Raw genomic sequence first — 27,832 nt, forward strand, 5'->3', positions numbered from 1 at the left:
ATTTTGAGCACTGAATAATACCATTGTCTGGATGGGCCACAGTTGATTCATTCACCTGCTGAAGCCCATCTTGGCTGCTTCCATGTTTGGACAATTATGAATAAAGCTGCTATAAACATTCATGTGCAGGTTTCTGTGTGAACATGTTTTTAATTTATGTGGGTAAATACCAGGGAGCATGATTGCTGAATCATATGGTAAACTGCCAAACTGTCTTCCAAAGTGGCTGCACCATTTTGCATTTCCACCAGCAATGGATGAGAGTTCCTGTTGCTCCACGTCCTCCCCAGCAACTGCTGGTGTTAGTGTTTTGGATTCTGGCCATTCTAGCAGGTGTGTAGTTGCACCTCCTTGTTTTAATTTGCAGTTCCCTAATGGCATGCAATGTGAAACATCTCTTCAGATGCTTATTTGCTTATATCTTTTTGGTGAGGTGTTTGTTATGGTCTTTGGTACCATTTTTACTTGGGTTTTTTTTGCTAAGTTTTAAGAGTTCAAAATTTTTTTTTTTTTTTTTTTTTTTTTTAGATTTTAGCATTGTTATTAGAGATGGGGTCTGGCTTGGTTGCCCAGGTTGGTCTCAAACTTACGGTCTCAAAGGATCCTCCCCTGTCTCAGCCCCCTGAGTTATTGGGAGTCATGCCTGGCTTCAAGAGTTCTTTTTCTATTTTGGATGAAGTCCTGTGTCAGACGTCTTTTGCAAATATTTCTCCCAGTCTGTGGTTTGTCATTTCATTCTCTTGACAGTGTCATTTGCAGAGCATTAAGTTTTACATTTTAATAAAGTCTAGCTTGTCAATTTATTGTTTCATGGATCATGGCTTTGGTATTATGCTATATCTAAAAAGCCATCACCAAGGGAATGTAAATTAGCCATCAATTAACCACTAGGGAAAACAGTTTAACAATAAATGAGTGAAAAAAAATTTATAAGCCATCACCGTACCCAAGATAACCTACATTTTCTCCTATGATATATTCCAGGACATTTGTAGTTTGCATTTTACTTTTAGGTCTATGATCCCCTTTAGTAATTTTTTTTTTTTGAGACGGAATCTCACTCTGTCACCGACTGGAGTGCAGTGACGCGATCTTGGCTCACTGCAACCTCCGCCTCCCAGGGTCAAGCAATTCTCCCGCCTCAGCCTCCTGAGTAGCTGGTATCACAGGTGCTTGCCAGCAAATTTTGTATCTTTAGTACAGACAGAGTTTCACCATGTTGGCCAGGCTTGTCTTGAACTCCTGACCTCAACTGATCCACCTGCCTTGGCTTCCCCAAATTCTTGGATTACAGGCATGAGCCACAGCGCCCAGGTCCTTTTCATTAATTTCTGTTTAGGGTGTAGGGTCTGTGTTTGATTTCTTTTGCACATGTGTATGTCTAGTTGTCCCAGCACCATTGTTGAAAAGACTGTCTTTTCTGCATTGTGCATCTTAGAAAATGAGTTGACTATATTTATATGGGTCTATTTCTGGGTCCTCTAATCTGTTCTATTATTTGTCTCTCCTTTTACCAGTAACACACTGGTTTGGTAACTGCAGCTTTCTAAGTCTTCTAGTCAGTCTAAGTCTAGTGTCAGTCCTCCAACTCTGCTCCTCTCCTTCAGTATTGAATTGATTATTCTGGGTCTTTTGCCTCTCCACATATACTTTAGAATCGTTTGTTAATATACACAAAATAACTTGCAGGGATTTTGATTGCAATTGCATTGAATCTATAGATCAAGCTGGAAAGAACATGTTGAAAATACTGAGTCTTCTTATCCATAAATGTGGAATTTTTCTCTATTTGTTTCTTCTTTTTTCATCAGGGTTTTGTAGTTTTTCTCATATATATAGAAAGAGTACACATTTTTTTAGACTTGTATGTAAGTATTTTATTGTTTGGGGGTGCTAATGTAGAAGTATTTTGTTTTTAACTTCAAATCCACTCATCCATTGTCGGTATACAGGAAAGTGATTAACTTTTGTATATTTTGAAATCTTGAATAGTTGTTCATTATTCTAGGGGGTTTTCTTGATCCCTTTTTACACTTTCTACCTGAAAAATGTCATTTATGAACAAAGAGAGTTTGTTTCTTCTTTCAGTATCATTAAACTTTAACTTCCTTTTCTTGCCTTGTTCCATCTGTTAGAACTTAAAGTGCTGAAAGGAGGTGGTGAGAGCGGACGTACGGACCTTGGTCGTGATTTTAGTGGGAAAGTTTCTACATTCTTACTACAGTATATCATGTTAGTTTTGAGGTCCAGTGGACAAGGAATGGCCAAGTGACACAAAAGGCCTCAACTGATATTGCAAAGACTTGCTGACAGTGAGAGGTTAGAAACACGGAAGACCCCACCCACACTGTGAGGTCCTGAGAACAGCGAGGGGTCAGGGACAGGGGAGACCCCACCCACACTGTGAGGTCCTGATGAGAGCGAGGGGTCAGGGACAGGGGAGACCCCACCCACACTGTGAGGTCCTGATGAGAGTGAGGGGTCAGGGACAGGGGAGACCCCACGCACACTGTGAGGTCCTGAGGACAGGGCACAGCCTCCTCCAGGCTTGATGGGGGTGCACACGGTGGCTGCAGGCATGGTGAGCTCTTGCTGCCGGCTCTCAGCACTGAGAGGAGGGAGGGGCCATGGTGTCCGCATGCCTTGGGCTGGGCTTGGGGGCCAACACTGGCCTCCTTGGGGTGCCCAGGCTGGGAGCACTCACTCACCTGTGGCCTTAGTGTAAAAACCCCAGAGGGCAAGGTCTCCTTTTGCAGGCTGCTAAGTATAAATCAAATAAGAAAAAGAGAGCAGAAAACAATTTCCCAAATCAAAAAAGAACATCAGAGTGCTGGGCACAGTGGCTCACGCCTGTAATCCCAACACTTTGGGAGGCCGAGGTGGGCGGATCACCTGAGGTTGAGAGGTTGAGACCAGCCTGACCAACATGGAGAAACCCCATCTCTACTAAAAATACAAAATTAGCCAGGTGTGGTGGCGCATGCCTATTGTAATCCCAGCTACTCGGGAGACTGAGGCAGGAGAATCACTTGAACCTGGGAGGTGGAGGTTGTGGTGAGCCAAGATCCAGCCATTGCATTCCAGCCTGGACAACAAGAGGGAAATTCCGTCTCAAAAAAACAAACAAAAAAGATCAGAGCTCCCTGGGCTGTGGCTTTCTAGAGAGGCTGCTTCCCAGTTTTCCTGCCAGGCACCTGCACTGGCTCTGGCAGCTGGCACTGCAGCCCCTAGTCCAGCTACAGCCTCAGAGCAAGACCTCCTGTGGAACTGGGGTCTTGGCAGACATCCTCAGTGAGTGACATCAAGACCAGGCCATCCTGGATTAGGGTGGGCCCTGGACCTGTGGCAGGTGACCCTCTAAGAGAAAGGGGAGGGGGACTTGAGGTGCACACATCGGGAACTGGCCATAAGAGGATGGGCAGAGACTGGAGTGTGCAGCCACGCGCCCAAGGCGCCTGAGCCACCAGGAGCTGAAGGAGGCCGTGCGGGGTGCAGGGTCCTCCCCAGAACCTTTGGAGAGAGCACACCTGGGATACCTCAATGTGGGGCTTCTGGCTGCAGAGCTGCGAGGGTGTGTGAGGCTCACTGAGCAGCCTGGGAAGGCAGCACCACTGGGCATTGGGTGCACCAGCATGGAGGCCCCACAGGCTGGGCCATGGCACCATCCTGGGCCTCACCTCCCATGTGCCCACACCCTTCCTTGCAGCCCTGCATGAGGCATCTGGAAGCAGCATGGCAAAGGGGCACCACCCGTAATGTGACGCGCAGTCCCGCCAGAGGCCATACTCACCTCCCCCAGGGCCTCTGAGGGAGTGGCCGCTGACCCAGACACAAGGCATCAGGTAGAAACATTGGCACCCACCTTCAAAAACCACTCTAAAGCCAGCATTTCCCTTTATTTCTGGATGGAAATGGGGCCATAAAAGCAGAAATCAGTATTTCTGTTTGAAAGGTGCAGTCATGCTAATTTCACTTTTGGCTAAAACCGAGACGATAAAAGAACAGTTGGGTGTTTATAGGATGCCCTCAAAGTGAGCTGGCTCAGTGAGCTGGGTTCTAACTTCACTCACAAATTCATAGTACAGCTAAGAAGGCCAGTCTGTCCATGAAAGGGAGCCAAGACAAGACGAGGGCGGCGCATTGGCCTCTTCCAGGCCTGTGCCAAGTGTCCTTGGGGTCCCGCCATGGTCCACACTTCTGCGGCATCTGCAGAACATGTGGCCGGGTCCTGTCCAGCAACAGGGAGAGCTGAGTGGGGGGCAGGCATAGCGCACACCTATGGAGGCCCCTAGTGTGGAGGTGGCCCCACAGTAGCAGCCCCATCCAGAGGAAGACCACACCGGAGGGCCACAGGCCTCTGCAGCCCTGGCACCGACCCTCAGTCCTCCATCTCAGGGGGATGTGCAGGCAGAGACAGGAATGCAGGGACACTCTGCCCCTAGGTCAGCCTCTTCATCCGCCTGTTGTGCTTGTCGATGGTTAAGGTTGCTCTGTCCACAGCTGCTGCGACGCCATCCAGGGCTTCGTCTTGTCTCTCTAGCTCACTCTCAGCCTCCAGGGCCAGCCCCTTCATCCTCCTCAGGATCTGGGGAGAAGCACAAAATCACAGCAGAGGCTGCCATCTCTGCAAACCCTAGCAGAGACAACATCTCCCTGTCTCACACATCCAAGAGCCTTTGCGTGACCACCTGGGTGATGCCATCTGAGAGCCAGCGGGAGGGAGCCAGCAGCCCAGCACCAGGGTCAGGTCATGGCTCTGCCTCTGCCAGTACAGGCCTGGTGAGATGAGATGCCCACCCCACCTCCTGCCTGGTGCAGTGGCCACACTCTGGCCTGCCATCTCCAGGCTGCGGAGTGCTCTGTTTGGCTGACCCTGTGGGAGCATTGCATGTGGGTGTGGAATTCCTGCCCACAGCAGGGCAGCTGGGGACCTGGGCAGGCAGCTCAGATTTGAGTCCCAGCTCTCGCCTGGCCACTGTGCTCATGACCTGTCTGCACGTGGGTCCTTAACTGCAGATGGAGTGGGAAAGTAGGATTAAAAAGAAACACAAACCCTTTCTCTTGTCTCTAAGTGTGAGATGTTTCATGCACACTGCAAATGATAGAACGAAACTCTCCACACGGTGGAGGGCAGCCAGCACCGTGGGGGTGTGGAAGACAGTCCCCGGCCCATCAGGTGCAGAAGCTGGAGGCACGCATGGCCAGGCAGGTGTCGATGGTGAAGGCTGGATGGGTGGGCCACCCCAGGAACGACAGCACAGAGATGTGTCCCCTGGGTGCAGCGGGGGCGATAAGCTGAGGGCTGAGCTGGTGCTGTGTCTGTGGCTTAACCGGCTGTGTTCTATGAGGAATCTAGGAAGGTGAACCACACTGTAAAGCACTGCTTTACGCACTCAGCCTAGCTCTAGAAGCCTCATACCACCACCTGACAACGGAGAAGAATACACCGGAAAGGAAACTTGAGTGACCCACCACTTGCAATAAATGTCCATGTCCTCTTTCAGGGAAAGTTCTGGATCACTGTTTAAGACAGGAGAAGGAACCCTCAGTGTTCTGTGTCCCCACCAGTTGGACGGCAGTGACCGCCCAGGGTCCAGGGGGTGGTGATTTTGAGGGGAGTCCCTACAGCTCCTCTGGTTGCCTCTAGGAACAGCACACCTGAGCCCTCGGGGAGCGGCCTCCCCATGCTCCGCCCAGTGACATGGCGGGACGCTCAGCGTCCTGCAGGGTTGGGCGACCAGGGCAGGGGATTCAGTGCTCCCCAGCAGCAGGGCGGCCAGCGGTGGAACACATGCAGCTCGGGATTCAGGGTCACAAGCAATGCCCCCGCCCATGGTCCGGCCTTCATCTGACCCATGAGAAACAGTATGGAGGCGGCCAGGACAGAGGGCCAGTCAGTCAGATCCAGCTCCTTCCACGGAACAGTGTGGCTCACATGAGATCACAAATGCGAACAAGCTGTGAAAACCGGAAAGGGCCCAGCCAGGGTCGCTGCTGCGCTGCAGAAGGAGCCCTTTCCCAGCCGAGTGCCCAGCCCCTCTCTGCGGACGGCACAGGGAGTTGAGGGCTGAGGTCACTCACAGGCACACAGCAGAGGTGAAATGAGCCACATGTCCCTTTCCAAATGCAGCCTTCCTGCTGAGATCTTTGTCATAAGACAGATGAATAAATGCCTGACTAGAGCCCCAGCTCTAGACAGCAGGGCTTCTGCACCCTCAGGAGCTGGCAGAAACTCCATCTGTTGAGTCATGACTTAGATCGCTGGATGGGGCTCTGGAAAGTATATGGTGGGGTCAGTGGCTCCAGGAGGACGGGCAGATGACCTCACACAGGAGGTCTTTTCCACCGCCTGGCCCATGATGTCACGTGGCCCACGCCCAAATTGTGCCATGAGAGGGAAGAAAGCTTCAGCCCACCCCTCGCTGGCTCTGCTAACCCGCTCCCTTCTCACCTGCCACTGCTCTCAGTGTGATCCTGAGGACACTGCTGGAACCAGCAGGCACAGTCCTTGGAAAGGATGGCCGGGCTACACACTCACACCGTCCCTGTGCCTACATCCCGTGAGGAGGCCTCCCGGAAGCCAGGGATATGGATCCGCTCGGGCTCTGGTCTCAGTCCCTATGTCTCTCGTCAACCATGCTAAAATGTGATTTAAGTGTATTTAGAATTTAAATGTCCTTCAGGGCCACAGGGCTCCTGTAAGCTGACAGCTGGGGAGATGGCCCAAGCCCCTGCCAGGACCCACAGCTCTAAGGCCTCCCACCAGCCCCTGCGTCAGCCCTGCCCTCTCCACAACCACGGTGTGGAGTGCTATCAGGAGACACCACTATTTGTCTTTTCTGTTAATAACTGCATGTAGAAAACCAGGAAACAAGAGAGAAGTTAAGGAAGAAAACAAAATCTGTCCATAATCCAGACCACTGTTAGACTGGCACCATCAGTGACACGAGTACACTCCCATCTGGCTTTTTTCCCCATTGCTATGTCCATACACTCTTGCGAATAACTCAAATTTGAGATTAAACTACACACACAACTTTGTCTTCTGTTTTTACCATCCCATAGCTATCCTGAATGAAAGCTGAGTTATCGGATATGCAATGTAAGCTGACATTGTTCTAAAAACGTGGCACATTTTACCTCTGTTTCACAGACAGGGAGACCTGCCCCTGGTCCGGAGGATACACTCATTGCACATAGAGATGCTGTGCGGCATGACCCAGGTCACATCCCAGGTCACTGCCAGAAGTCCCATAGCCCTTACAGGTGGTGGCAGGGCCCTGGGACATCCAAGGGAGGCTGGGCCAGGACCTGCTGTGGCTCTCAGACTGGAGTGTCTTCGGCAGGATGACACTAAGGGTAGCGGAATAAGCCGTGTTAATCTGTCTAACCCTGACCCAGATGTTCGAAGGTAAAAATGATAGGGAAAACAAATAAAATCCTGTACTGAACCCAACAGACACAGAGTACCATTTGACATACATCAATGCCAATAATTATTAAACATACATCATATTCTTCTTTTAAACATAGTCCTAGCAAGCCGCCATGAAGGTTATACTACCCACGGCAAGGCCCAGAAGAGACCAGCAACAACTCAGGGATCAGGAGCCACATGGAGACCAGGACCACAGGGAGGCGTGAAGCCCATCCACCTGGGGCCACCTCCACACAGACCCTGAGAGCCCCACACTCCTGTTCACTATCTTCCCCACATGACGCCTGTCCCCCCGGGTCATCTCCAACAGACCCAGGCAGGCCAGCACTCATGTCTGCCACCTTCCCTGCAAGGCTGAGTGGTGTATGCCCTAAAGATGTCTATGACATCTCCCCAGAATATAAAGAAGAAAATAACCTTTTTTTAAAAAAGACACCAAATTCATGCCTTTTTCTAGTGCATAAGAAAGCAGTGGAAATAGCAAAAATTTCCATAGTTTAGGTTTTTGCCTAATAAGCACAGTAATAATATGCACATTTAATTTGTGACCAAGACCAGCTGATCTGCCTACAGAAGTGGAATATTTTATTGTGTACACAGACAAAATAAAGGCTGGCTCCTACTGTACTTTTTGATTTGAAAATGTCTCACCACGTTAAAGGCCTTAAAAGAGAACTCATTCCAAATAGCCTGTTGAGACCCTTGGCCTGCCTGCCAAAATTGCACTTGAAGTTAATTAATAATGCAAACACACAAGAGCGATCTGTACAGCTGCTAGGTCTGCAGACAAAGAACATTCCTGAGCGAACCTTCAAACTGCCAGTGTCCTGGAGTGCGGGTCCAGATTCTTTTTCCTTTAAGAAGGGACTGAAGTAATTATATGGCATCGTGTGCATTCCACATAACAGGGATGGAAAGAATGGAGAATGTGAAGTCTGGCCAAACCCTAGAAACAGTTGTTCCTCTGCGGCCTGGGGTGACAAGCCATCTAGCCATTGTGTAGGATGCTGTCAGCTCCAGGGCAGCCAGTGGCCTCACGGAGGAACCCTCATGGGCTCTGAGTCAGAGGCCAGGTGCAAATCAGACTTCCTTGAGTCCTTGCTACATAAGTAAAGAAACTCAGGAACCGGCCTTCCTTCCAGCCAGTTCGACCTCCATAGAAACCACCTGATTAAAAGTGCTTTGGGTTTTGGGGGAAACAAACTTTTATAAACTTCAAAGAAATAGAGCAGGGAGTGCTTGAAGGACAGTATAATCCAGGTAGGCCCTGGGGCATGCCTGCGAGCCGGACCTGAGAGAAGTGTTCCTAAGAGAAGCTGCGGCTTAGAGCGTCAGTGGATGCCTGGCCAGACCTAGGCCCAGACTCTGTGGTCCTGAGCGGCTTGTGGGACCCGCTGAGGGCGTCAGAGCCAGGAAGGGGAGCAGCCCTAGGTGACTTAGGCAGGCAGCAGGAGGCACAACCTGAACAAAGAAACACAACTGAGTGTGGCCGACACTGCCAGCTTACGGCCTAGGATAGCACCAAAGCCACTTTCCTTCAACACGTCTGTGAGGAGGATGCCCTGGGTGCTGCGGGCCTGGCCGGCTCCCTCGTGCCCTTAAGCAAAGGCTGTTCCGGAAGAAAAGCTTCTGCTTGCTGCCCCGCTAGGAAAGCCTCTGTCTCCATGAAGCTCCTGCAGACTCAGAGCAAAGCATCACCAACACTGTCTGGGTTGACAGTGACATAGGCCAGAAGCCCTGCACAACAAAGACAAGAGCGTTTAGCATTCTCACCATTTCCATTTTGTTTATAAAGACAAAAAATAAATATGGAAAAATAGCCTAATGAAGTAGGGTGGGCCCACCTACCAAGCAGCTGTGTGTCCATGCGCGCACCATTAGGGCAAGGCTGAGTGCCGGGTGCCTGAAGACGTCCTGGGCTTGTGCTTTCGCTGCCACCAGCAGCCCGGGAAGACGCTGCTCCAGAGGCATGCAGGGCCTTGAGCCTCCAAACTCTGCGGGACATCGGCTCTTGTGTCCCACGCGATATGTCTGCTCTGGCTCGCCTTGCAATGCCAGAGTGTGGCACATCACTGCACAAAGCCAAGCATCGATAGCAGTCTGCTGTTAGCTGTGCTGCCCTGGCCGTGTCATTAAGCTGACTCACTGAGGAACTGTGAATTTTCTTGCAGTGAGAAATTAGCAACCATTTAAGAACAGAGCTGGGATAAATCAAGCTGTCTACAACTCAAAATAGTTCTACCAGTTGGGGCCATTAATATGCTGCAGAGAATGTAAAGGGGGAAAATTGGCTCTCACCACAGCCAAGCTCTGGAGGCTGTAAAGAACACTCTCTGCTGCGATCTGTCACACTCGGCACTCGCAGACCACCCTGAGGCCCGCCCGAGTCCCCTCTGCTGCATTCCTGGAGGCCAAGGTGGTCTGTGCACTAGCAGGGGGGCAGGCGCAGGGCCCCCCTCCTCAGGATGCCCCCGTGGCGGTGGGTTGAGGCAATGAGCACGGAGGCCTTGCTGCTCAGAGGGGACTTTCAGTCAGCCGGGCCAGCTGAGCTCATTCCAGGCGCGCACAGGAAACGCTGTGCAGAGCAAGGAGCCGGGCCTGGACTAAATTGTCCTGCCCAAGAGCGCTCCCTGCTCCTAGACCACAGATGGAGATTCCCATTAAGAGAGCCAAGTGCTTGAGGGACGATGAATCCTCACTAAAGTGTTCAGTGAATGTGAACTGAGTGCCACTGAAGGTGCATCTGACACGTGGAAGAACCTCAGTGGTACCCTCAAAATAGGAAACAAACTGAAAACGCACTAAAATGTGGCTCTTCCAAGGGGTCGGCCACAGCCCCACAAAACCCACTTCCCAGCCTGAACCAAAACGGCCAGAGCTGTGGCCAATGAATCTGCTCCCAACTTGCCAGGCACCTCATGCTCTGCCCTGTGCGCTGCGGCCCTGTCCCCCTTGCCTCTCATCTGCACCTTGAGGCGGGACGCTGCTGTGCAGAGGGGACAGGAACAGGGCCCAACACTCAGGGCTGTGACACACAGCTCAGAAGCAACCACAGTGCTGACCCCTGCCATCCAGGGCCACTCTGCAGCCTCACTCTCCCAGTGGGTGATGCCTGGCCCAGTGAACCTGCCTCTGGCATTGCTCTCTCATCCTTCAACACATGGTGTCAACAGCTGCACAAACCTACTTCCCAGCCTGAACCAAGACTGCATAATACCTGCTGACCACATTTAAAGGCTAGCAAATGTATCAAAATGAACAGAACAGCTAGGCAGAGGACCCATACAGAAACAGGCAGCCTGCACAGCACTATAAACCCATGGCCCAGGAGACCTGTGCAGAGCGCTCCACCCACAACCGCAGGAGCCCATTCTCCTCTGCACCAGATGCCTCCATGGGCCACAGGCTGGGAGGTGGGCCACGGACTGGGAGGCAGCCCTCAACAAGCCTAGAGAGACGGATCCACAGCAGGTGTCTCCTCCAACCACAGCAGAGGGAAGCTAGCAACACGGCAAACTGCAGTGTTCACAAATTAAACAACCAACAGGTGATGGAAGGGAAATCAGTAAATTCTTTGAGATGAATGAAAACAAAAGCATGATATACTAAAATAGTCATGTGTTACGTAATGATGTGGATGCATCCTGAGGAACCATGGCTCAGGGTCTCATCGTGGGACAATGTTAGAGCACACATACACACACCAAGGGGGCAGGGCCTGTGGTGCCTGGCTGCGTAGTGGGGCACATCCCCGCAGGCTGCAGGCCTGCACGGCACACCACAGCACCAAGCAGCACAAGTAGCTGGAGCACCACGGTAACCACCTGCACATCTAAATGTGAAGAAGGTACAGTAAACGTGCAGCATAAAGATACGAAATGGCACGCAGTATAGGGCGCTTCCCGTGAGCAGGGCTGGCAGGACTGGACGCAGCCCTGGGTGTGTGGTGAGTGACCGTGAAGGCTTAGGTTTGACTGAACACTACTGTGGACTTTATCAACACTGTGCACTAAGGCTCCACTAAATTTATTTTAAACAGTCTTTCTTCAGTAATAAGTGAGCCTTAGCTTCCTATAACTTTTGTGTATTACAAACTGCAATTTTTTTTAACTCTGACTCTTCTGTAATAAAACTTCATACACCAACACTATATAGCCGTGCCAGAATAATTTTTCTTTATATTGTTATCCTATATGCTGTTTTCTCTTTTTAATTTATTTTATTTTTTACTTTTAAAACTTTTTTTTGGCCAGCGCAGTGGCTCATGCCCATAATCTCAGCACTTTGGGAGGCTGAGGATGGAAGGTTGCTTGAGCCCAAGAGTTCAAGACCAGCCTGGGCAACATAGGGAGACTCCATGTCTACAAAAAAATAAAAAAACAACTTAGGTGGACATGGTGGTACACACCTATAGTCCCAACTACTTGGGAGGCTGAGGTGGGAGAATCATCTGAGCCCGGGAGGCGGAGGTTGCAGTGAACAGAGATCATGCCACTGCACTCCAGCCTGGGAGATAGAGTGAGACCCTGTCTCAAAATAAAAAGTACAAAAAACCTTACTACAAACCTACAGTAATCAAAACAGCGACACTAGACCACAGAATGGAATTAAGTGAGAAACCAGAGATAAACTCATATATCTATGGCTAACGGATTTTCAACAAGGGTGTCAATACCATTCAATGGGGAAAGAATGGCTGGCTTACCAAATGGTATCGGGAAAACTCGATCTGGACACACAGAATAAATCTGGGTCCTCACCTCACTCTGCACACAAACATTAACTCAGAATGGGTTCACAACCTAAAGAGGAAACCAAAACCACAGAACTCCTAAGAAAACATGGGGGTAAAGCTTTATGACCTGGGGGTCTTAGAGCATTTTCCTTAATAAGGGGGATCACTGTGTACCCTAAAGACTTGAGAGCAGGACCTCAAACAGACGCTCACATGTGAACACTTACAGCAGCATTCTCCATAGCAGCCTAAAGGAGGAAAGAGCTCGCACATCCACCAACAGAGGGGTTTTCAGGGCATGGGTCCTGAAAACCACATGCCAAGTGAAATAAACCAGGCACAAAAGGACAAGGGCTGCGTTACTCCCCTGCTGTAAGGAACCCAGAGTGGCAGGCTAGCAGACATGGAAGGCAGAGTGGTGGGTGGGGAGCTGGGGCAGAAACGTGGGTTTGCGTCTCAAGAGAAAGTTTCTGTGCAGGACGATGGTGGTGAATTTCATTAACCCCACTAAATCGTACACTTAAAAATGGTTAAAATGGCAAAATTTGTGTTTATATATTTCACCAATTTTTAAAAAGTGAATAATGAGAAACTCCCCACTGCTATAACACATATTACCTTCCACAGCCAGGGCCTCCACGACACCCAGCACTTGCCCCACACACCTGGCCTTCATTAACGTGACAACTGGGAGGACAGGAAAGGCTCCAGGTGGGGCGAGTCCTCCAAGACTGAAGTCCCACTCAGCACTCGGTCTCTGCTTGACCTATTCAGCTGGTACAGCCTGGGAGCGGCCTTGGGAGGGCTTGTCAGGTGCTGGCCTCCAGCCCTCAGCACGGGTCCTGCACTCTATCCTGCCAGGCCCCTTGCACCGGCAGTTTCCCAGGTGGTTTCTGGGTACCGGTTGGTGTGAGTATCTGGGACCCCAAAGGCTGTGCCTGGTAAGGCCTCCTGCCCCCATCGCTCTGAAGCCACGGGCCCTGCTCAGCCCAGGGTCCTGGGTCCTCCGCAGTCATGCCCAGTGCAATGGGAGTTTGGGGGACATAGGCACAGGAGTGGCTCACCTGCAAAAGCAGAGGGTGTGGGTGGGGGTGGACAGGGTGTACAGAGGTGGGTGAGCAGGCGCTCACTGTCATGAACCCATTAGCCAAAGAGCATACAGGTTAAAAGGGAAGGCGTGGTGTTTCCCTGTGATGCTGCCTGCACCCAGCTGCCATAGGTCTGAGTTACAGGGCACCCTCAAGCCACATGCATGCAGGGCCCCCACACCTGGTCCAGGGTGCCCATGGGACATGGCCTCCTGCTGTGTGGATGTCGGGCTGTAGGACACACTGTCCCCATTCCCAGCCTCTTCTTACGGATCAGCATTTAGAAAGTGCATGCAATGTGGTATCAGGAGCATGATTAATAGGAACTCACAGTGAAGGCACAGATCCCCAAACACACGGCTCAGCTCAGCTCTCCTATCTGACTGGTATCAAGGCCATAAATAAAAACAGCATCACAAAACCTCACAGCCCCCCAAAATCGACCTCCTACCTACGTTGTGGTTAACACATGACATGAACAGCCTCAAAAAGCAGGAAGGCATGGGATGCTGAGAGCCTGAGTGGAAGAGGAGCCTGGCCTCCCCACCCCTCCTCACTCACAAGCAAGGTCCACTTCTGCCTGGCTAGTCTCGGAGGGTGGGTGCTGCATCCAGTGCCCCTGCAGAGCCCAGTCACCTTGGGGGTGGCCAGTCTCATCATCCCCTCTGCCCATAACCTGCTCTCCAACTCGCCTGCTTCACACACTCCCACTGGGGCCAGGCAGGAGAGCGACACTTGTGTCAGGTGCACTCAGGACAGAGCACGGTGTCCATGCAGCTTCTCCTGCCCCCAGGGACTGCGGAGCCCCAAAGTCACATGGGGCTTTTGGCCCCCGACGTGGTCGATGAGCTCAAAGAAGCCAGGGCAGTCATGCACTGATCAATACCCTTACTCCAAGTAGTAGGGAGACACTCTGTGAAAATCATTATCTTACGTTCATTAGGTATGCAGGAAACCATTGATTTTTTTCCCCCGACTAGGAGAGGACACAGATTAATTGAGGGAAGTTTAGATTAGAGACATCAGGGACAGGGAAGTGAGGGAAGCCAGACCAGGAACGGGGGTCCTGAGGAAGATGCAATGCGTTCTCCAGTTCCTAAAAAAGAGAAACATAAAAGGAAAGAAAGAGATGTTACCTTCTGAAGATAGTTTCATAGAAGGCAAGGAGCCCCAGAATGACTTTGGAATGTTCCAGCAAATCACCAGAACTGGTCCACATGGGACATGACGCCGTGGAGTGGGCAGAGGGTTTCTGCCAGACAAAGATGCGAGGACAGAAACACCTGGGTCCCCATATGCCCAGATGCTGCCATCCCACACCCCCACGTGAGCCCTATCTGGGCCCCATGTGAGCCTGGCCACACCCTCAGACTCACCCCCATCCCAGCACTAGGCTTGGCTTCCTGGGAACCCTTTGACTTTGAACGGAATGAGTTGCATGGCTTTCCTGTTACCATGTGCGTTTGCATTTGCTGTTTATGGAGACGTCACAGGCAGTGGCACGCTGGTCGCCCCATGCCATTAGGCAGGAGGCTGAGGTGTCACCCAAGCATCCCCTGGGACCTGTGCCCATTGGGACCGGCCATGGCACATCCGTTCCTATCAGGAACCACGGCAGCAGTGCAGCAGGCTTCTTTCCCACTATCAGGCGCCAGCGAGGCTCCCACCCACTCTCCCGCCAGACCCAGTGTCTGTCTACACTGAGTGTCTACCTCATTCTTCCCTCGGGACAGAGGGACATGGACACAGCAACCCCAAAGCAGGACAAGACAGATGCATGAAATGGAGTGTCCCAGGGAACTGCCCGACACCACCTCCAGTTCTACTGTGTCCAGGCCCCATGTCCATGGCATGGGCTGCAATGGATTCCACAGCCACAAAGAGGAGTAGACAACAGAAGCAAGTCGGGGGCTCTGCCAAATCCACCTCCTACAGCCCCCGGCCCTCCACCCTCCACAGCCACAGTGACACAGTGGCCAGGGCCCCACAGACAGCAAGGCTCGCTGTGCCATCCGTGCCTGTCCTGTGTGATCACAGCCACCCTCTCCTGAGCAACCCCATTTGCAACCCACACTACTGGGACACGTTTCAGCATGATGGCTTTAATAGCATCTGCAACAAAAACCACAGCTAAATGAAGGGGGGTTTCGTGCATTTTTATTTTCCCCAGAAATGTAACTCACTCTGGCTTCTGCTTGAGCTTCGACTGTGCACTAGGAATTATCTAAATAGGAAACACATGTATTGCCTCAAAAAGACAGTCTCCTGTGAAACTAGGCTCCTCCTGCAAGGAAGGGAGCCCACATCTGACCAACGTGCTGCCCGTGCCCCCCAGGCACGCCAGGCCTTCCTAGGCCCTCCCAACCCCATACCTCAGGTGACTGCTTCCTCCCACTCTGCCACTGGCCTTGATGCCCGAGTCCTGAATGTGGAGACTGTTCCTCCCCGTGTTGAGCCACTAGGCTTGCTGGATCTCTAATGATGGCTGCACCCATGCAGCCCCAGGGGAGATGCAGCCTGGACGGCTGGTGGGGAGTGCCACTCACCCTCAGCTCTCTGCAGTCACCTAACCACCTCCCCATCGCTCCCAGGCTTTGAGGTGAAGAACACGCCACACATGGCAGGAGAGTCTGATGTGTGGACACTTGAGGGCCTCTCCAACTACATGACCGCCATTGCAATTAACAGGTAAAATTCCTACTTTTTCATCTTAAAGCTTTGTTCCTACTTCAGTCTAAACACAACCGTGGGTTACAGCGAGCGTCTCGGATGTGGACACCTTTGCGGGGTGTGGGAGTGGGGTATGCTCAGATCCTGCCAGTCTCAGCCATGTGCCCTGAGGCACTCAGGAGGATGGCTAGGGAAGAATCAGGTAAGTCTGTCTTTATAGTATTGGGCTTTCTCAAAAACCCCGAGACCCCTGGGTCTCAAAAACGAGACCCAGGCCAAGAATCTCACTTCTGGAGGCAGTGAGTATATCTGAAGGTGACTAGGAACCTGCAGAGTGAGCTGGCTACACCTACCAGGCAGTGCTGTGTGTGCCATTACCAGAAATGACTAAGTGAGGCCGAGAGGAAAAAGTGACAAGCCGCGTCCACTTGAATTACCCCAGAGCAAAGATCAACACATTTTTCCCCAAATAAGCTGGCCTCAAAAGAGTTTATGCCTACACAGACACATAAAGTAAGAATTGGTTTTTAAAAACAGGCTTAAGAGACAGAGCATCTTTATCCACTTCCTTTTTTTTGTGGCAGCCACCCACAAAACACTCCCTACAAAAACAGGGCCAGGCCTGACAGAGCCCTAGACCCACCTGCCGACTCAGAGGCTCAGGGACAGGGAGCCCACGCCCTGCGTGGACACAGAACTGCAAGATCCAAAGTGCACAGTCTCAGCCCAACAGACAGCTTCGCTTTTTCAAGGAATCAACTGCAAGGGAAGATGAGACGGAAGCTGCACCTGGAGATGAGCTGTGTGCGCGCCACACACCCTGTGGGACACACTCTTCAGTAAGGGCTCAGCAGGTTGGAGCACTGCCTGGATACTGGATGGTGCTGAGGAATGACTTCCTGTTTCCTAAGGCAATAGTGGCAGTATGGTTCTTTCTGAATGGCTCTTATCCTTTAATGATACATATGGAGATATTTACAAACGAAGTGATATGATGACTGGGTACAGCTTCAAAAATTGCTTGGAAAGCCAGCATATTAGCCAGCAACCTTGGGACAAGACAGGAGTATTTACACTGAACATTAAAATTCCAGCCTCCCAGGCACAAAGTGCTGAGCCTTCTTAAGAACCAGTGCTCAGCACAGGAGGGTTGAGTGAGCTATGCACCTGACTGTGCATGCACTCATACAGTGCACACACATAACACGTAACACACAGCAGGCATGTACCTGCATGCACGCACAGTATACAGAGTACACATGCATGCACATGCACAGCACACACAGACACAGAGTACACATCATGTACAGGTATAGTGCCTGCACGCTCCACACACAAGACATACACATACACACATGCCCATGCACAGTACACACAAGGTACACATACAGCACATATACATGCACAGTACATGCAACACATACACCGCATGCACAGCACACACACGTGCATACACATACAACAAACAAGGCACACAGGTACTCACAGTGCAAGTATACACACATGCACATGGACATATACGCAGTATAAGTACATGCATAACATATGTACACATAGCACACATAGTACATATAAATGCACAATATGTGTACAGTACATGCAGACTACACACAGCATGCACATGTACATGCACAGTAAACATACACACCTGTGCACACACACACAGACACGTACAATGGGTGCAGGTGGTAGCCAAGGCAGCTATGTGTGCATACAAATACAAATGTGTCTGAATGTGGTGCATGTTGTGTTCCAGGAAGTGTGTGGACCTGGGACAGACACTGCCCTTCCTCCCTCCCTGCAGCTGCCGAGTGGAGGCCAGCAGCTCCTCCTGGGTGCAAGGCCAATATGGATGACCCAGAGCTTGTTTGTGGTCAGAAGGGTGAGGGGAGCAGCCTGTGGGAAGACTGGGACACAGCGCTGGCTGGCATGGCATTGGGGACATCTTACCTGGGTTAGTTCCTGGGTATCTGCCTCGGAAAGGGCTGGCAGGCTTGTCTGCAGGTGCAGTGCTGTGCCCTCCTGGTCTACTATGGGTGGCTCATGGTGCAGGGTACGGCCCACCAGCCCAGATGCTGCAAGGAGAGCAGATGGTCAGCGGTGAAATCTCTTGGAGGTGCAACAACCCTTGTGTGCTCTGGATGGCGGAGCGTGGTCTTTGAGGCGGTGTTCCTCCTGCCACCACACGCGGGACTGCTTCCTCTCTCGACCTCTGCAAGCCTTGCCTTGCCACCCGGCCCCGAAGGATCAGGATCTGCAACACTGCAAACACATGGTGGCCACTCTGTACCTCTCAGAGTAAAAGCCCTACATCCCAAGTGGGTTTGTTTTGTTTTGGTTTTGTTTTGATAAAGGCTTAAGATTTGTAGTATAAAACACAAGAATCATTGAACTCTGGTGAAATGCACGTCACACACGACTGGGAAACTGCAGTGACATCTGAGCTACTCTGCAGAAGGCTGCGGTTCCGGAGAGCACAGGAAGTGGCCCACAGCCCGGGCCAAGCACAGCCACACGTCTGCGCCACCGAGGTGGGAGGTGAGTCAGAGCTGCCCATGGTCAGGCTCAGAGAGGACCTGGGTGTTTCCACCCTGCAGTGAGCCTCGGGGCTCCAGGCTACCTGCCAGAGGCAGTCTCGCTCCACAGAAGGTGACCCAGTGTGCCTCCTGCAGAGGCCACCTGCCCTTTATTTACAGAGCAGCTTCAACAGCAGCCTTGACACCCTGGGGCCCAGATAAGGGCGCAATGTTGTTTGCTCTTCTGCAGCACAGGCAGCTCCCCCACATCTGGTGTAGCCGTCATTTAGGAGGATGCCAGGAAACAGGCAGGGAGAGTGCAGTTGCAGTGCCAGCTCCCGATGGGGCAGGAAGGCAGGTGGGCGGCCTCAGCATCCCTCCCAGGGTCCTACCTCAGGCAGCAGAGCCTATGCCCTCCTCACTCCTGATGAATGTGGCAGCCCGGGAGCAGTGGCCGAGCACGCCCTCAGAAAAGGAGAGGAAAGGGGGGATATCTGGGAGTGCACTCTTGCTGGGGCTGAGGGCACATCCCCTCTAGCCTATCACCCCCTAAATGATCCTTATAAGCTCACCTTCCAACTCTACCCTCCACAGGAGAGATGCCACTTCCAACACGCCACCCCCGCCAGCCTATCACCCCCCAAATGATCCTGACAAGCTCACCACCCCTGATAGCACCCGGCTGAGCAGAGAAGGAACAGCCTTGCCCAGGGCCACAAGGGACTGAGCACAGAAATGGCCCTAAAGAGGGAGCGGCTCCAGGCCCAGCAGATGGGTGCAGGTGCGAGTGGGGAAGTTGGGTGAGACTCAGGTGGGAAGTGAGGGGCTCCTTTCACAGACAGTACCAGCGGGACAGATCGCCCAGAAGGCTGTTTTCCTGTCCCACTCTTCAGAAACAGAATCTGGTTGCAACCAACCACAACAATTTTACAACGTAGGTTTGCAACACACAAGCTGTATATGGGTGCTCTCTGGGGAGCTGCGGCCCACTACTGTGCTTCTCTGAATTTGTACATTACCCGTGGGAGCCCGCAGGCCCTGACATGAAGCTGCTCACTGAGGAGCCCTCTGAAACGCTGAGCCATAGTGCACAGGCCAAGCTAGGCTGGAAGACACAGCCACAAACTCAAGAGGATGCGTGCCCCTGGTGACCTGAGATCACAGGGTGGCCCCCATCCACCTCGCAGCACCAGCACAGCCTAGGCCACAGGAATGGAGGAGCATAAACTGCCCAGCCTGTGCTGCACCAGTGCCCCCTTCCTCCAAGAGTCCCACACCCCACTCTGCCCTGCCCAAGGCTCTCGTAGTCTGGTCTGCAGTGTGCTGCCTGCAGTGTGCTGTGTGATGGTCTACAAGACTGCTACGTGCTCGTGCCCCGGATCTGACTTGCTGGGTGTTGGGAGCTGAAGGACCATGTGCTTTCCTCAGCATCTTCTTGAGCTGCAATTCCCTGGCTACGACATCGACTTTAAAAAAACAAAACAAAACAAAACAAAAGCTATTTATTTTGTAGAGATAGCATGTCCCCAGGTTGGTATCAAACTCCTGGCTCAAGTGATCCTCTTGCCTCCACCTCCCGAGTAGCTGAGACCACAGGCATGCAGCACTACAACCTGCTAACTTTTGTGTTTCTGTTTGTTTTGAAATGGAGTCTTGCTCTGTTGCCCAGGCTGGAGTGCAGTGGTGCGATCTCAGCTCACCACAACCTCCGCCTCCCAGGTTCAAAGGATTCTCCTGCCTCAGCCTCCCAAGTAGCTGGGACTACAGGCGCACATCACCACACCCGGCTAATTTTTTTATTTTTTGTAGACACAGGGTTTCACCATATTGGTCAGGCCGGTCTTGAATTCCTGACCTCGTGATTCCGCCTCTGCCTCCCCAACTGCTGGGATTACAGGTATAAGCCACGGCGCCTGGCCTAATTTTTGTATTTTTTTATAGAGACAGGGGCTTGCTATGTTACCCAGGTGATCCTGTCTTCTGCACCCAAGTGATCCTCCCACATTGGCTTCCCAAAATGCTGGGCTGCAGGCATGAACCACCGTGTCCAGCCCACACAGGCTCTTAAGGGCAGAGCCCCTAGGCCTCCCTACCTAGGACATGGCTTTCATTTCAGCACCTGAGGCTGCGTGACAGGGACACTCAGGCCGTTCTGGAATTTTAACAAAAAGGACTTTGCTTAAACACTCAGAAGGCTGGACAAAGCGCTTAAGCGTCAAGCCACAATGTTTCTGTTGGGTGTGGCGGCTGGGGTCCTGGTGAGGCTGCATCCCGCCATCTCCAGAGCCACAGTGCTCGTGGAGCTGCTGAGTCACGCTTTTAACATTTCTTCCAGGAAAGCTTAATGTGGTTCTGTAAGGATGGTGTCTGTCTTGGGGTCATGAGTGACTGCAATTAAACAAAAGCATCACAGGTGGGTTCACAGCAAGAGGGGTGGGGTGACTCGACCGTCTGGGAGTTACCTTGCTGGCCTGGGGGTGTAGGAAGCCAGCCCAGGAAGAGCCCAGGGCACACTGTGGGCTGCAGAATGTCTGAGTCAGCTGGAAAGAGGGTGCCCTGAGGCCAGAGGCCCCTGTGCAAAACACAGCTCCGTCTTCACTGCCAGTGCTGATGAGGGGCTGCCTGCACCTGCCTGGGAGCGGGGATCTTGGCTGCCAGCCTGTCTTTCCCCAGCAAGCCCCTTCCCTCAGTCCTGGCCTCCAACACTCACCTGTCACCCAGGAAAGGCCTCTGCTGGGCCTGGTGGGCCTGTGAAGCTAGCACACAGGTAAGGACAGCATAGGGAGCTGAATGAAGGAGACAGCAGCTTGTGTGCTCCATCTCCCACTCGACTGATACATGCACGCAGGTGGGGGCCGAGCAGCTTCCTCTGATAGGCTCTAGGCCAGCTGACGGAGTAACCCCAGGCTCCCCAGTCAGCCCATCCTGGGCCCGTGGTGCCACGGCAGGCTCCTGGGTGCTTCAGCTCCAGTGGGAACTTCCCTGCCTCAAAAGACGCCTGGCACTAATGACCTGCAGAGTCAACCTCAGCCACCCCGATGCTCTGGTCCTTTACTAACTGCCCACTCCACGTGCCAGCCTCCTGCCCTGTCCTGCTGCTGGTGCTGTTGCGCAGACAGACACATGGACCAGGGAAGCAGAGGTACAGGAAAGGCTGTCATCAGACAGCTGCAAGCCCAGGCAGGCCTTAGCCCCAAGACAGGCAGTGAGTGACAAAGAAAAAACTGAGTAAACAAACAGCCTTCAAATATGCTGTGCACAGCAGGGTGAAGCTCACGCCTGAAATTCTAGCACTCTGGGAGGCTGAGGTGAGAGAATCACTCGAGCCCAGGAGTTCAAGACCAGCCTAGGCAACACAGCAAGACCCCCATCTCAAAAAAAAAAAAAAAAAAAAAAAAAATTAGCTGGGCATGGTGGTATGTGCCTATAGTCCCAGCTACTTGAGAGGCCGAAGTTACAGTGAGCTATGACTGCACCACTGCACTCCAGCCTGGGTGACAGAGTAAGGCCCTGTCTCTAAAAGAAAAAAATAAATAAAAAGAAAAAGAAAATACTGTGCATGTCCCTTGGTAGGATGTGTGGGAAGGAAACCTCACCCTGTGGCCTTCCTCCCAAACCACAGCCCAGGCTGACTGCAAGAAAATTTGAGACGGAGGCTGCTGTGCAAGCCCTGGCCCGGCCTCCAGAAGGCCCAGAGACACGTGAGGAGGGTGATTGTGCGGCCCTGGGTGCTCCTCGAGGCAAGGACGAGTGTCTAGAATAAAATAAAATTTGCGTTCAGCACACAGCCCTGCAGAGGTCTCTGGAAAGGCTCCCTATCCTGGGTGTCCCTCCCTGACAAGCGCCCATCCAGCGTCGTGAGGCTGCCACCCTGTGGCCACATGTGCACCAGCGCTCACCCCAGAGGCAGAGATTTCTAAGACATCCGTCATGGTTTCCACCTCCAGGGAGCCCACAGTTTCCAGCTGAGAGCAGTAAACACAAGGAAGCTGGCACAGATTCCCTGTGCCGACGCATGGACAACAGCAGCAGGCAGCAGGCAGAGGCAAGACCTCAGAGCCGCGAGTGCCCCACACACTACTGAGCTCCCAGCAAATGGGGCGCCGCCTTCTTGCTAACACAGCACCAGGCAGGGCACTGCACGCTCCAACGCCTGCACGGAGCCTCTCCAAGAACACCCTCTGGAGGCACAGCTGCCCCATGAGACCAGCACCTACCTGGACAGGCCAGGTTGCCCATAGGGGTGAAAGTGAGCACGGAGAGGGGGCACAACAGTCCCCCACAGGAGGCATAGTCCATCTCACACATGCGGCAGGTCCCTGTGGGACGATGTGCTGCGTGTGCCACGTGGCAAGATGGCTGCCCCAGGTACTCGAAACACCACGGGCCAGGTGCAGCCGTGCAAGTGAAAAGACGGTGCTCGCTGTGGCTACAACCCGCACTCAGGTGACCTAAACTAAGGGGGCCCTCCTAGCCGAGCAGGAAGGATGACGCCATCAGTCCTGAATCCTGAATGCACATTGAGGCCCCCAGAAAAGGTCATGATTCCCCTCTAACCTCAAACAGCACAGGTTGCAGGAACCCACTTACAAACACCAGCCCGCAGAACACAGGAGTGCTGGCCACCACGGTGCAGCCAGGTTGGCGACATGGCAGGGCCACTAAACACACTGAGTGCTTCTCTACTGGGACCCTGGAGAGTAGTCCTGAACTCCACAGAATGTCACAAACTTCCTGCCTGAAGCCATACCCAGGGATCCCTCTTCAGTCCCCACACCACCAGGACAGTCCCCAACTCCACAGCACGTCACACACCTCCTCCCTGAAGCCATGTGCAGCAGTGCACCTGTGCCATTCACCTTGAATGTGGGTGAAGACCTCTACTTCCTATGCTTCTGTAGCCTGTCTCCCACGAGGACACTCGGGTTCGGGCCTGCACTTCAGTGACAGCAGCTCATGGTGACCTTTGATCTCCCCACCTTGATCAATGGATTTCGTTACATGTCACACCGTGTGCTCCATTCCATAGAGGTCAATGCCTGTCTTTGCAACCCCTGACTTTAAGGCATACACAGGAAGGTGGTAGGTTCTCTGTGATTCAACCACATGCTGCATATCTAAGGTGTGCACCTTTCGTTTTTAGGGTGTGTGTTCAGCCCTGCGGCTCATGGGACTCAATCTGTAATTATGTGTATTTCTTTCTGAAACTTGAAGCCATTTGGAATAGAAAGCAAAACATTTTCGTATTAGAGAAACAGGTTATGGGAACTGAAATCTTTCTCTCAAGAGAAAAATTAGAGAAATTGAAAGGGTAGCAAATATCTCTTCCTTTTAACAGACATCTGGCAATCAAAATCCCTAAGAGCACAGCTTTACATGCTTTACATACAGACACACCTTAGAGTGTGGATGTCCATGTCACATACATGCACAATACATATGCACTGGTACACGTGTACATCATATGCATACATGCATGCGTATTAGCTATAATGCTAATATTAGAAAATGGACTCTTTTATGACATTGAGATTTCTTAATCAGAGCTTGAAGACAAACTGCAGGGGAAAATTCGTGGATTTTACCATAGCAAGATAAAAGATTCCTGTAAGGGAGGAAGAGAGTCTAGAGGAAGTGGCTGCAGCTTCTAAGCCAGCCAAGGCTGATGGTCCAGGATAGTAGGAAAGTCTTGCACATCTGTCAGGGAAGAAAGCATATGAGGAAAGAAGAAAACACAACACGCCATCCATAGAGCAAAACCTGCAGGGCCAAAACAAATACAATGCATCAGAGGCCCCACCTCCTAACCAAAGAAAGGGTAAAGGCAAGAATAACACCAAGGGGCCACCAGCGTCCCATCAGACAGGCAGGACCATGGTGGCTCCTAGCACATGAGCCTCGGTCCTGTGCCAGGGAGGAGGTGGGCCAAACGTGGGGGACATGCCAAGACGCAGGGTGTCTGCCCCTCAGTCCGGCCCCGAGGACAGGACAGCTGAGTGTTCACAATCTACAACGGAGTCTGCAGGAAGGCACCGTGGCCACTCCACACATCTGAGAATGCCACAAACACACAGAACCACACTGCACAGTTCTCAAACACACATATCCTTAATAGCATGTCTGGGCGCCAAGCTGGGAAAACCTAGATTAAACGTCCAGGGAAGCAGGAGTAGGCAAAGTAGGGGTGATGGGAATGGCCCCACCAGGGGAAGTGAGATGGTGCCAGTCACAATCCTGAGGTGCTGGTTCCCACATCAAAACGAGGGGAGATGAGAGAGACAACAGCAGGAGCTTCCTTTTGCTCTGATGCACTCATTCTGAAAGCCCTTACTGTGTCGTAGAAGGTTCTGCATCACCATAACTGAGCACCTGAGACTGGGTAATTTACAAAGAACAGAGCTTTAGTCAGCTGACAGTTCTGTGGGCTGGGAAGTCCAAGGGCATGCCCTGGCTTCCACCAAGGACTCTCGTGTTGTGGCAGAGACACTCAAGAGTGGAAGCAGACATAGGCAAAGAGACAGAATCAGAGGGGCATCCTGCCTCCTAACAACTCACTCTTGGGAACTAATGCATTCCCAGAACTCATCCAGGCTTCCCAGAGGAAGCACTCACTACCACGAGAACATCACTGAGCCACCCAGAGGGCAGAGCCCTTGTGACCAAACACCTCCTAGCCCTGCCACACTAGGGACCAAATTTCCACCTGAACTTCGGTGAGGACAAACTGTATCCGAAGCATGGTACTGACCTGCTTTGGAATCCATACACCTATCAAGTGTATAGTTAACTCTCAGTGATTTCAGATTCACAGATGTCAAGTACAAGAAAAATGGTCTGGAATTGTTTTCATGTATAAACAAACGAGCTGTCTCTAGCAAGCTGGAGGCCAGCAGCTGCTCTAGGTGACGCATCTGTTAGGCATTTCCCACAGGCGTGCTGAGTCTGGCTGTAATTTTAGAAGTCTGTGCACGCGCTCACTGCCTTGTCGGTCACTAACCTGCATGCCAGACTGAGCAGCTCTTCTCTGCGGGGGAAGAGGTTCTTGTGCTTCTGAGCACCAACGCATCTTCTAACAGCTCCATCTTCTTGCTGAATTGCACTTCTAAAATGGGGATAACCTCTGGCATCTTGGCAGATATCAAACGATAGGCCATGTCTGGCTTTCCAATAAACCGCTGGCGGATGCTAATTTCATAAGGTGAGTAGACCTTGATGTCATCCACGTCCTCTCTTTCAAACCTGTGCATGAGCAAAGAACTGGAGTCATGTATTTCCAACCCAGACACAAGGACAGTGAGCCTCCCTGGCTTAACGTGAGACTCTGTTCTGTGGGAAATAATGGCAGGAATTTTTATCAGTATCCTTTCTTTCCCAAAGGGTTCACAACTGGTCACAGGGACACCTTCCCTAGGCTTTGTTTCCGGTGGCGTCTTCCAAAGCTTGGAGCTAAAGGGCCACCAAGCAGGAGATTCCAGTTCTGTCAGCAATCTGAAAAAGCAAACAAAACATGGAAAACTGGATCAATTCATGTTTAAGGAGTAATACCTTTTTTTTTTTTTTTTTTGAAAACTGTTTTAACCTTTGTAAAGCATGTTGCCATTTTACTGTACTTCATTTCCACATGCACTCCATGAAGCAGGAGGCACAGGGACTTTTATCTCCAGTGTGAGAAGAGAAAGCTGGGGGCCAGGGCAGTGAGAACATTCATCCACAGATGCAAAGCCAACCAGCAAAAAAACAGCAAAAATGCACACCTTCTGCCTAGAATATCGCTCTGCCCACACCATGCTGCCTTGACGGGTCATCTTGATTCAAAATAAAACCTGTACTTACTGTCTAGGGAGCTATCTAACAGACCTTTCTGCTGTGATGGAATGTTCTACATCTGCGCTGTCCATACCGTAGGAGGCACATGTGACAACTGAAGCTCTGCCTAACAGGCTCCTTCCCCCAGCCTCGGCCAGACCCAGCATTAGAGTGCTTCCCCACCACCCACACTCTAAACGCCCACTCTCATCCGCATGCTCCAGATTCCTGTTGGTGCCGACTGCACCTCCTCCTCAGAGTACACTTTGTACCCTGTCTTTCAGCCTCTGCTGGAATTGGAGTCTAGTTGAACATCTACAGGTGTGGGGACAGGAGCTGAGGAGAACCCAGCACGTCTTGCAGGATGAATCTACTTAGACTGGGAGGAAGGGCTGCCTCTACTGGCCAGGAAGTTTCTGCAGCCTTCAGGGACTCAGCATCCCCAGCTTCTGCAGGCTGCAGTCACATGTCTGCACTGGGGTTCTCAGGGTCCCGTTCCATCTCGGTCACGCCCTCAATGTCACAACAGATGCCATGCGCAGTTAGAATTCAGCCACCTGCAGCAGGAGACTCCAGATTCTGTTTTCAGAAAGCTCTGTCCTGCAACTACAGGAGCTAAGGGCTTCCCTTGGGGCAGATCCAGAAATGTCCAGGCTGTTCCTGAAGCACCCTGAGCTCATTTGTTTCTTTCCCCATGCTGCCCAGAGGGGTGATTGCGTCAGTCAGGATTCTCCAGATAACAGAATCAGTGGGTATGTCAGGGGGAGGGAAGGATGGGCTTATTTGAAGGAATGGCTCCCATGGTTGTGACACTGCACCTAAGCTAACTGCCATGGGCCAGCCTATTAGAATTATTAGCAAGATTACAGGGGGAAAATCATGGCTACTTTCACTAACTTCCGGTTGAACATGGCATTTCCTTCCATCCTGAATGTAGACAGCTTGAGTATTAGTCGAACCTTTGTCTGTCACCAACAGAAATCTCATCACATTAGTTATTGCAGATCTCAATATATCACATCAACCCCTGCTTTAAAATAACTGCAGTTACTAGACCTGCCGTTGGCTTCAGTATCTCATACATCAATAGGAAGACATCATATGACCTCAGCCTGCACTTATTATAGGCCGTTCTTAGTCAAGATTATGTATTATTATCCAAATTAAAACAAAAGGTGCACAGTGAGTTTGCTCACTGGCATTTGGGATTTTGATGAAGGTAGATGAGTGAGCACTCCGTGGCTTCCTTGCCCTGACTTACCTCTAAGTGACTGTAATATTTGTGGTGCAGTAGATGGATGTGAAATGTCAAAGTGGTAGCTGCACCCAAGATGGTCTGTTTTAGTTGCCAAGAGCAACACTCACACGTTTTCTTTTACAGGGATGACTCCTAGCACTATAGTGAAGGTCTAGGGATGAACACGGAGATTTCTGGTTCCAAAATCATACTATAGACACCAGCTGGCTCCACTCCTCCCACTGAAAACCAGAAACAAAGGCACAGCACCAGCAATATCCCAGAACTCAAATGTGAGAATGGGATGGCCTCTGGGGCCACAGAGAAAGGAACAATTCCGAA

At 51.7% G+C, this 27,832-nt stretch overlaps 1 protein-coding gene across 2 annotated transcripts in view; it reads right to left on the bottom strand.

The window, feature by feature from the left end:
* Positions 1–3,879: 3,879 nt before the first annotated feature.
* The window catches only part of SNAP47 (synaptosome associated protein 47), a 52,263-nt gene continuing 28,310 nt past the window's right edge, over positions 3,880–27,832 (bottom strand). Inside the window, exons 3-5 of one of the 2 annotated variants that reach the window (XM_025385969.1) lie at positions 25,445–25,935; positions 17,882–18,006; positions 3,880–4,585 (exon numbers count right to left, since the gene is read on the bottom strand). In XM_025385969.1, coding sequence (XP_025241754.1) covers positions 4,439–4,585; positions 17,882–18,006; positions 25,445–25,935 — 763 coding nt within the window. In that variant the 3' untranslated portion in view covers positions 3,880–4,438. Of the gene's footprint in view, positions 4,586–17,519; positions 18,007–25,444; positions 25,936–27,832 lie in introns of those variants that run through there. The other variant, XM_025385960.1, reaches the window with a different exon arrangement.

The sequence above is a fragment of the Theropithecus gelada genome, chromosome 1 (assembly GCF_003255815.1).
Source record: "Theropithecus gelada isolate Dixy chromosome 1, Tgel_1.0, whole genome shotgun sequence".
In the NCBI taxonomy this organism is placed as follows: Eukaryota; Metazoa; Chordata; class Mammalia; order Primates; family Cercopithecidae; genus Theropithecus; species Theropithecus gelada.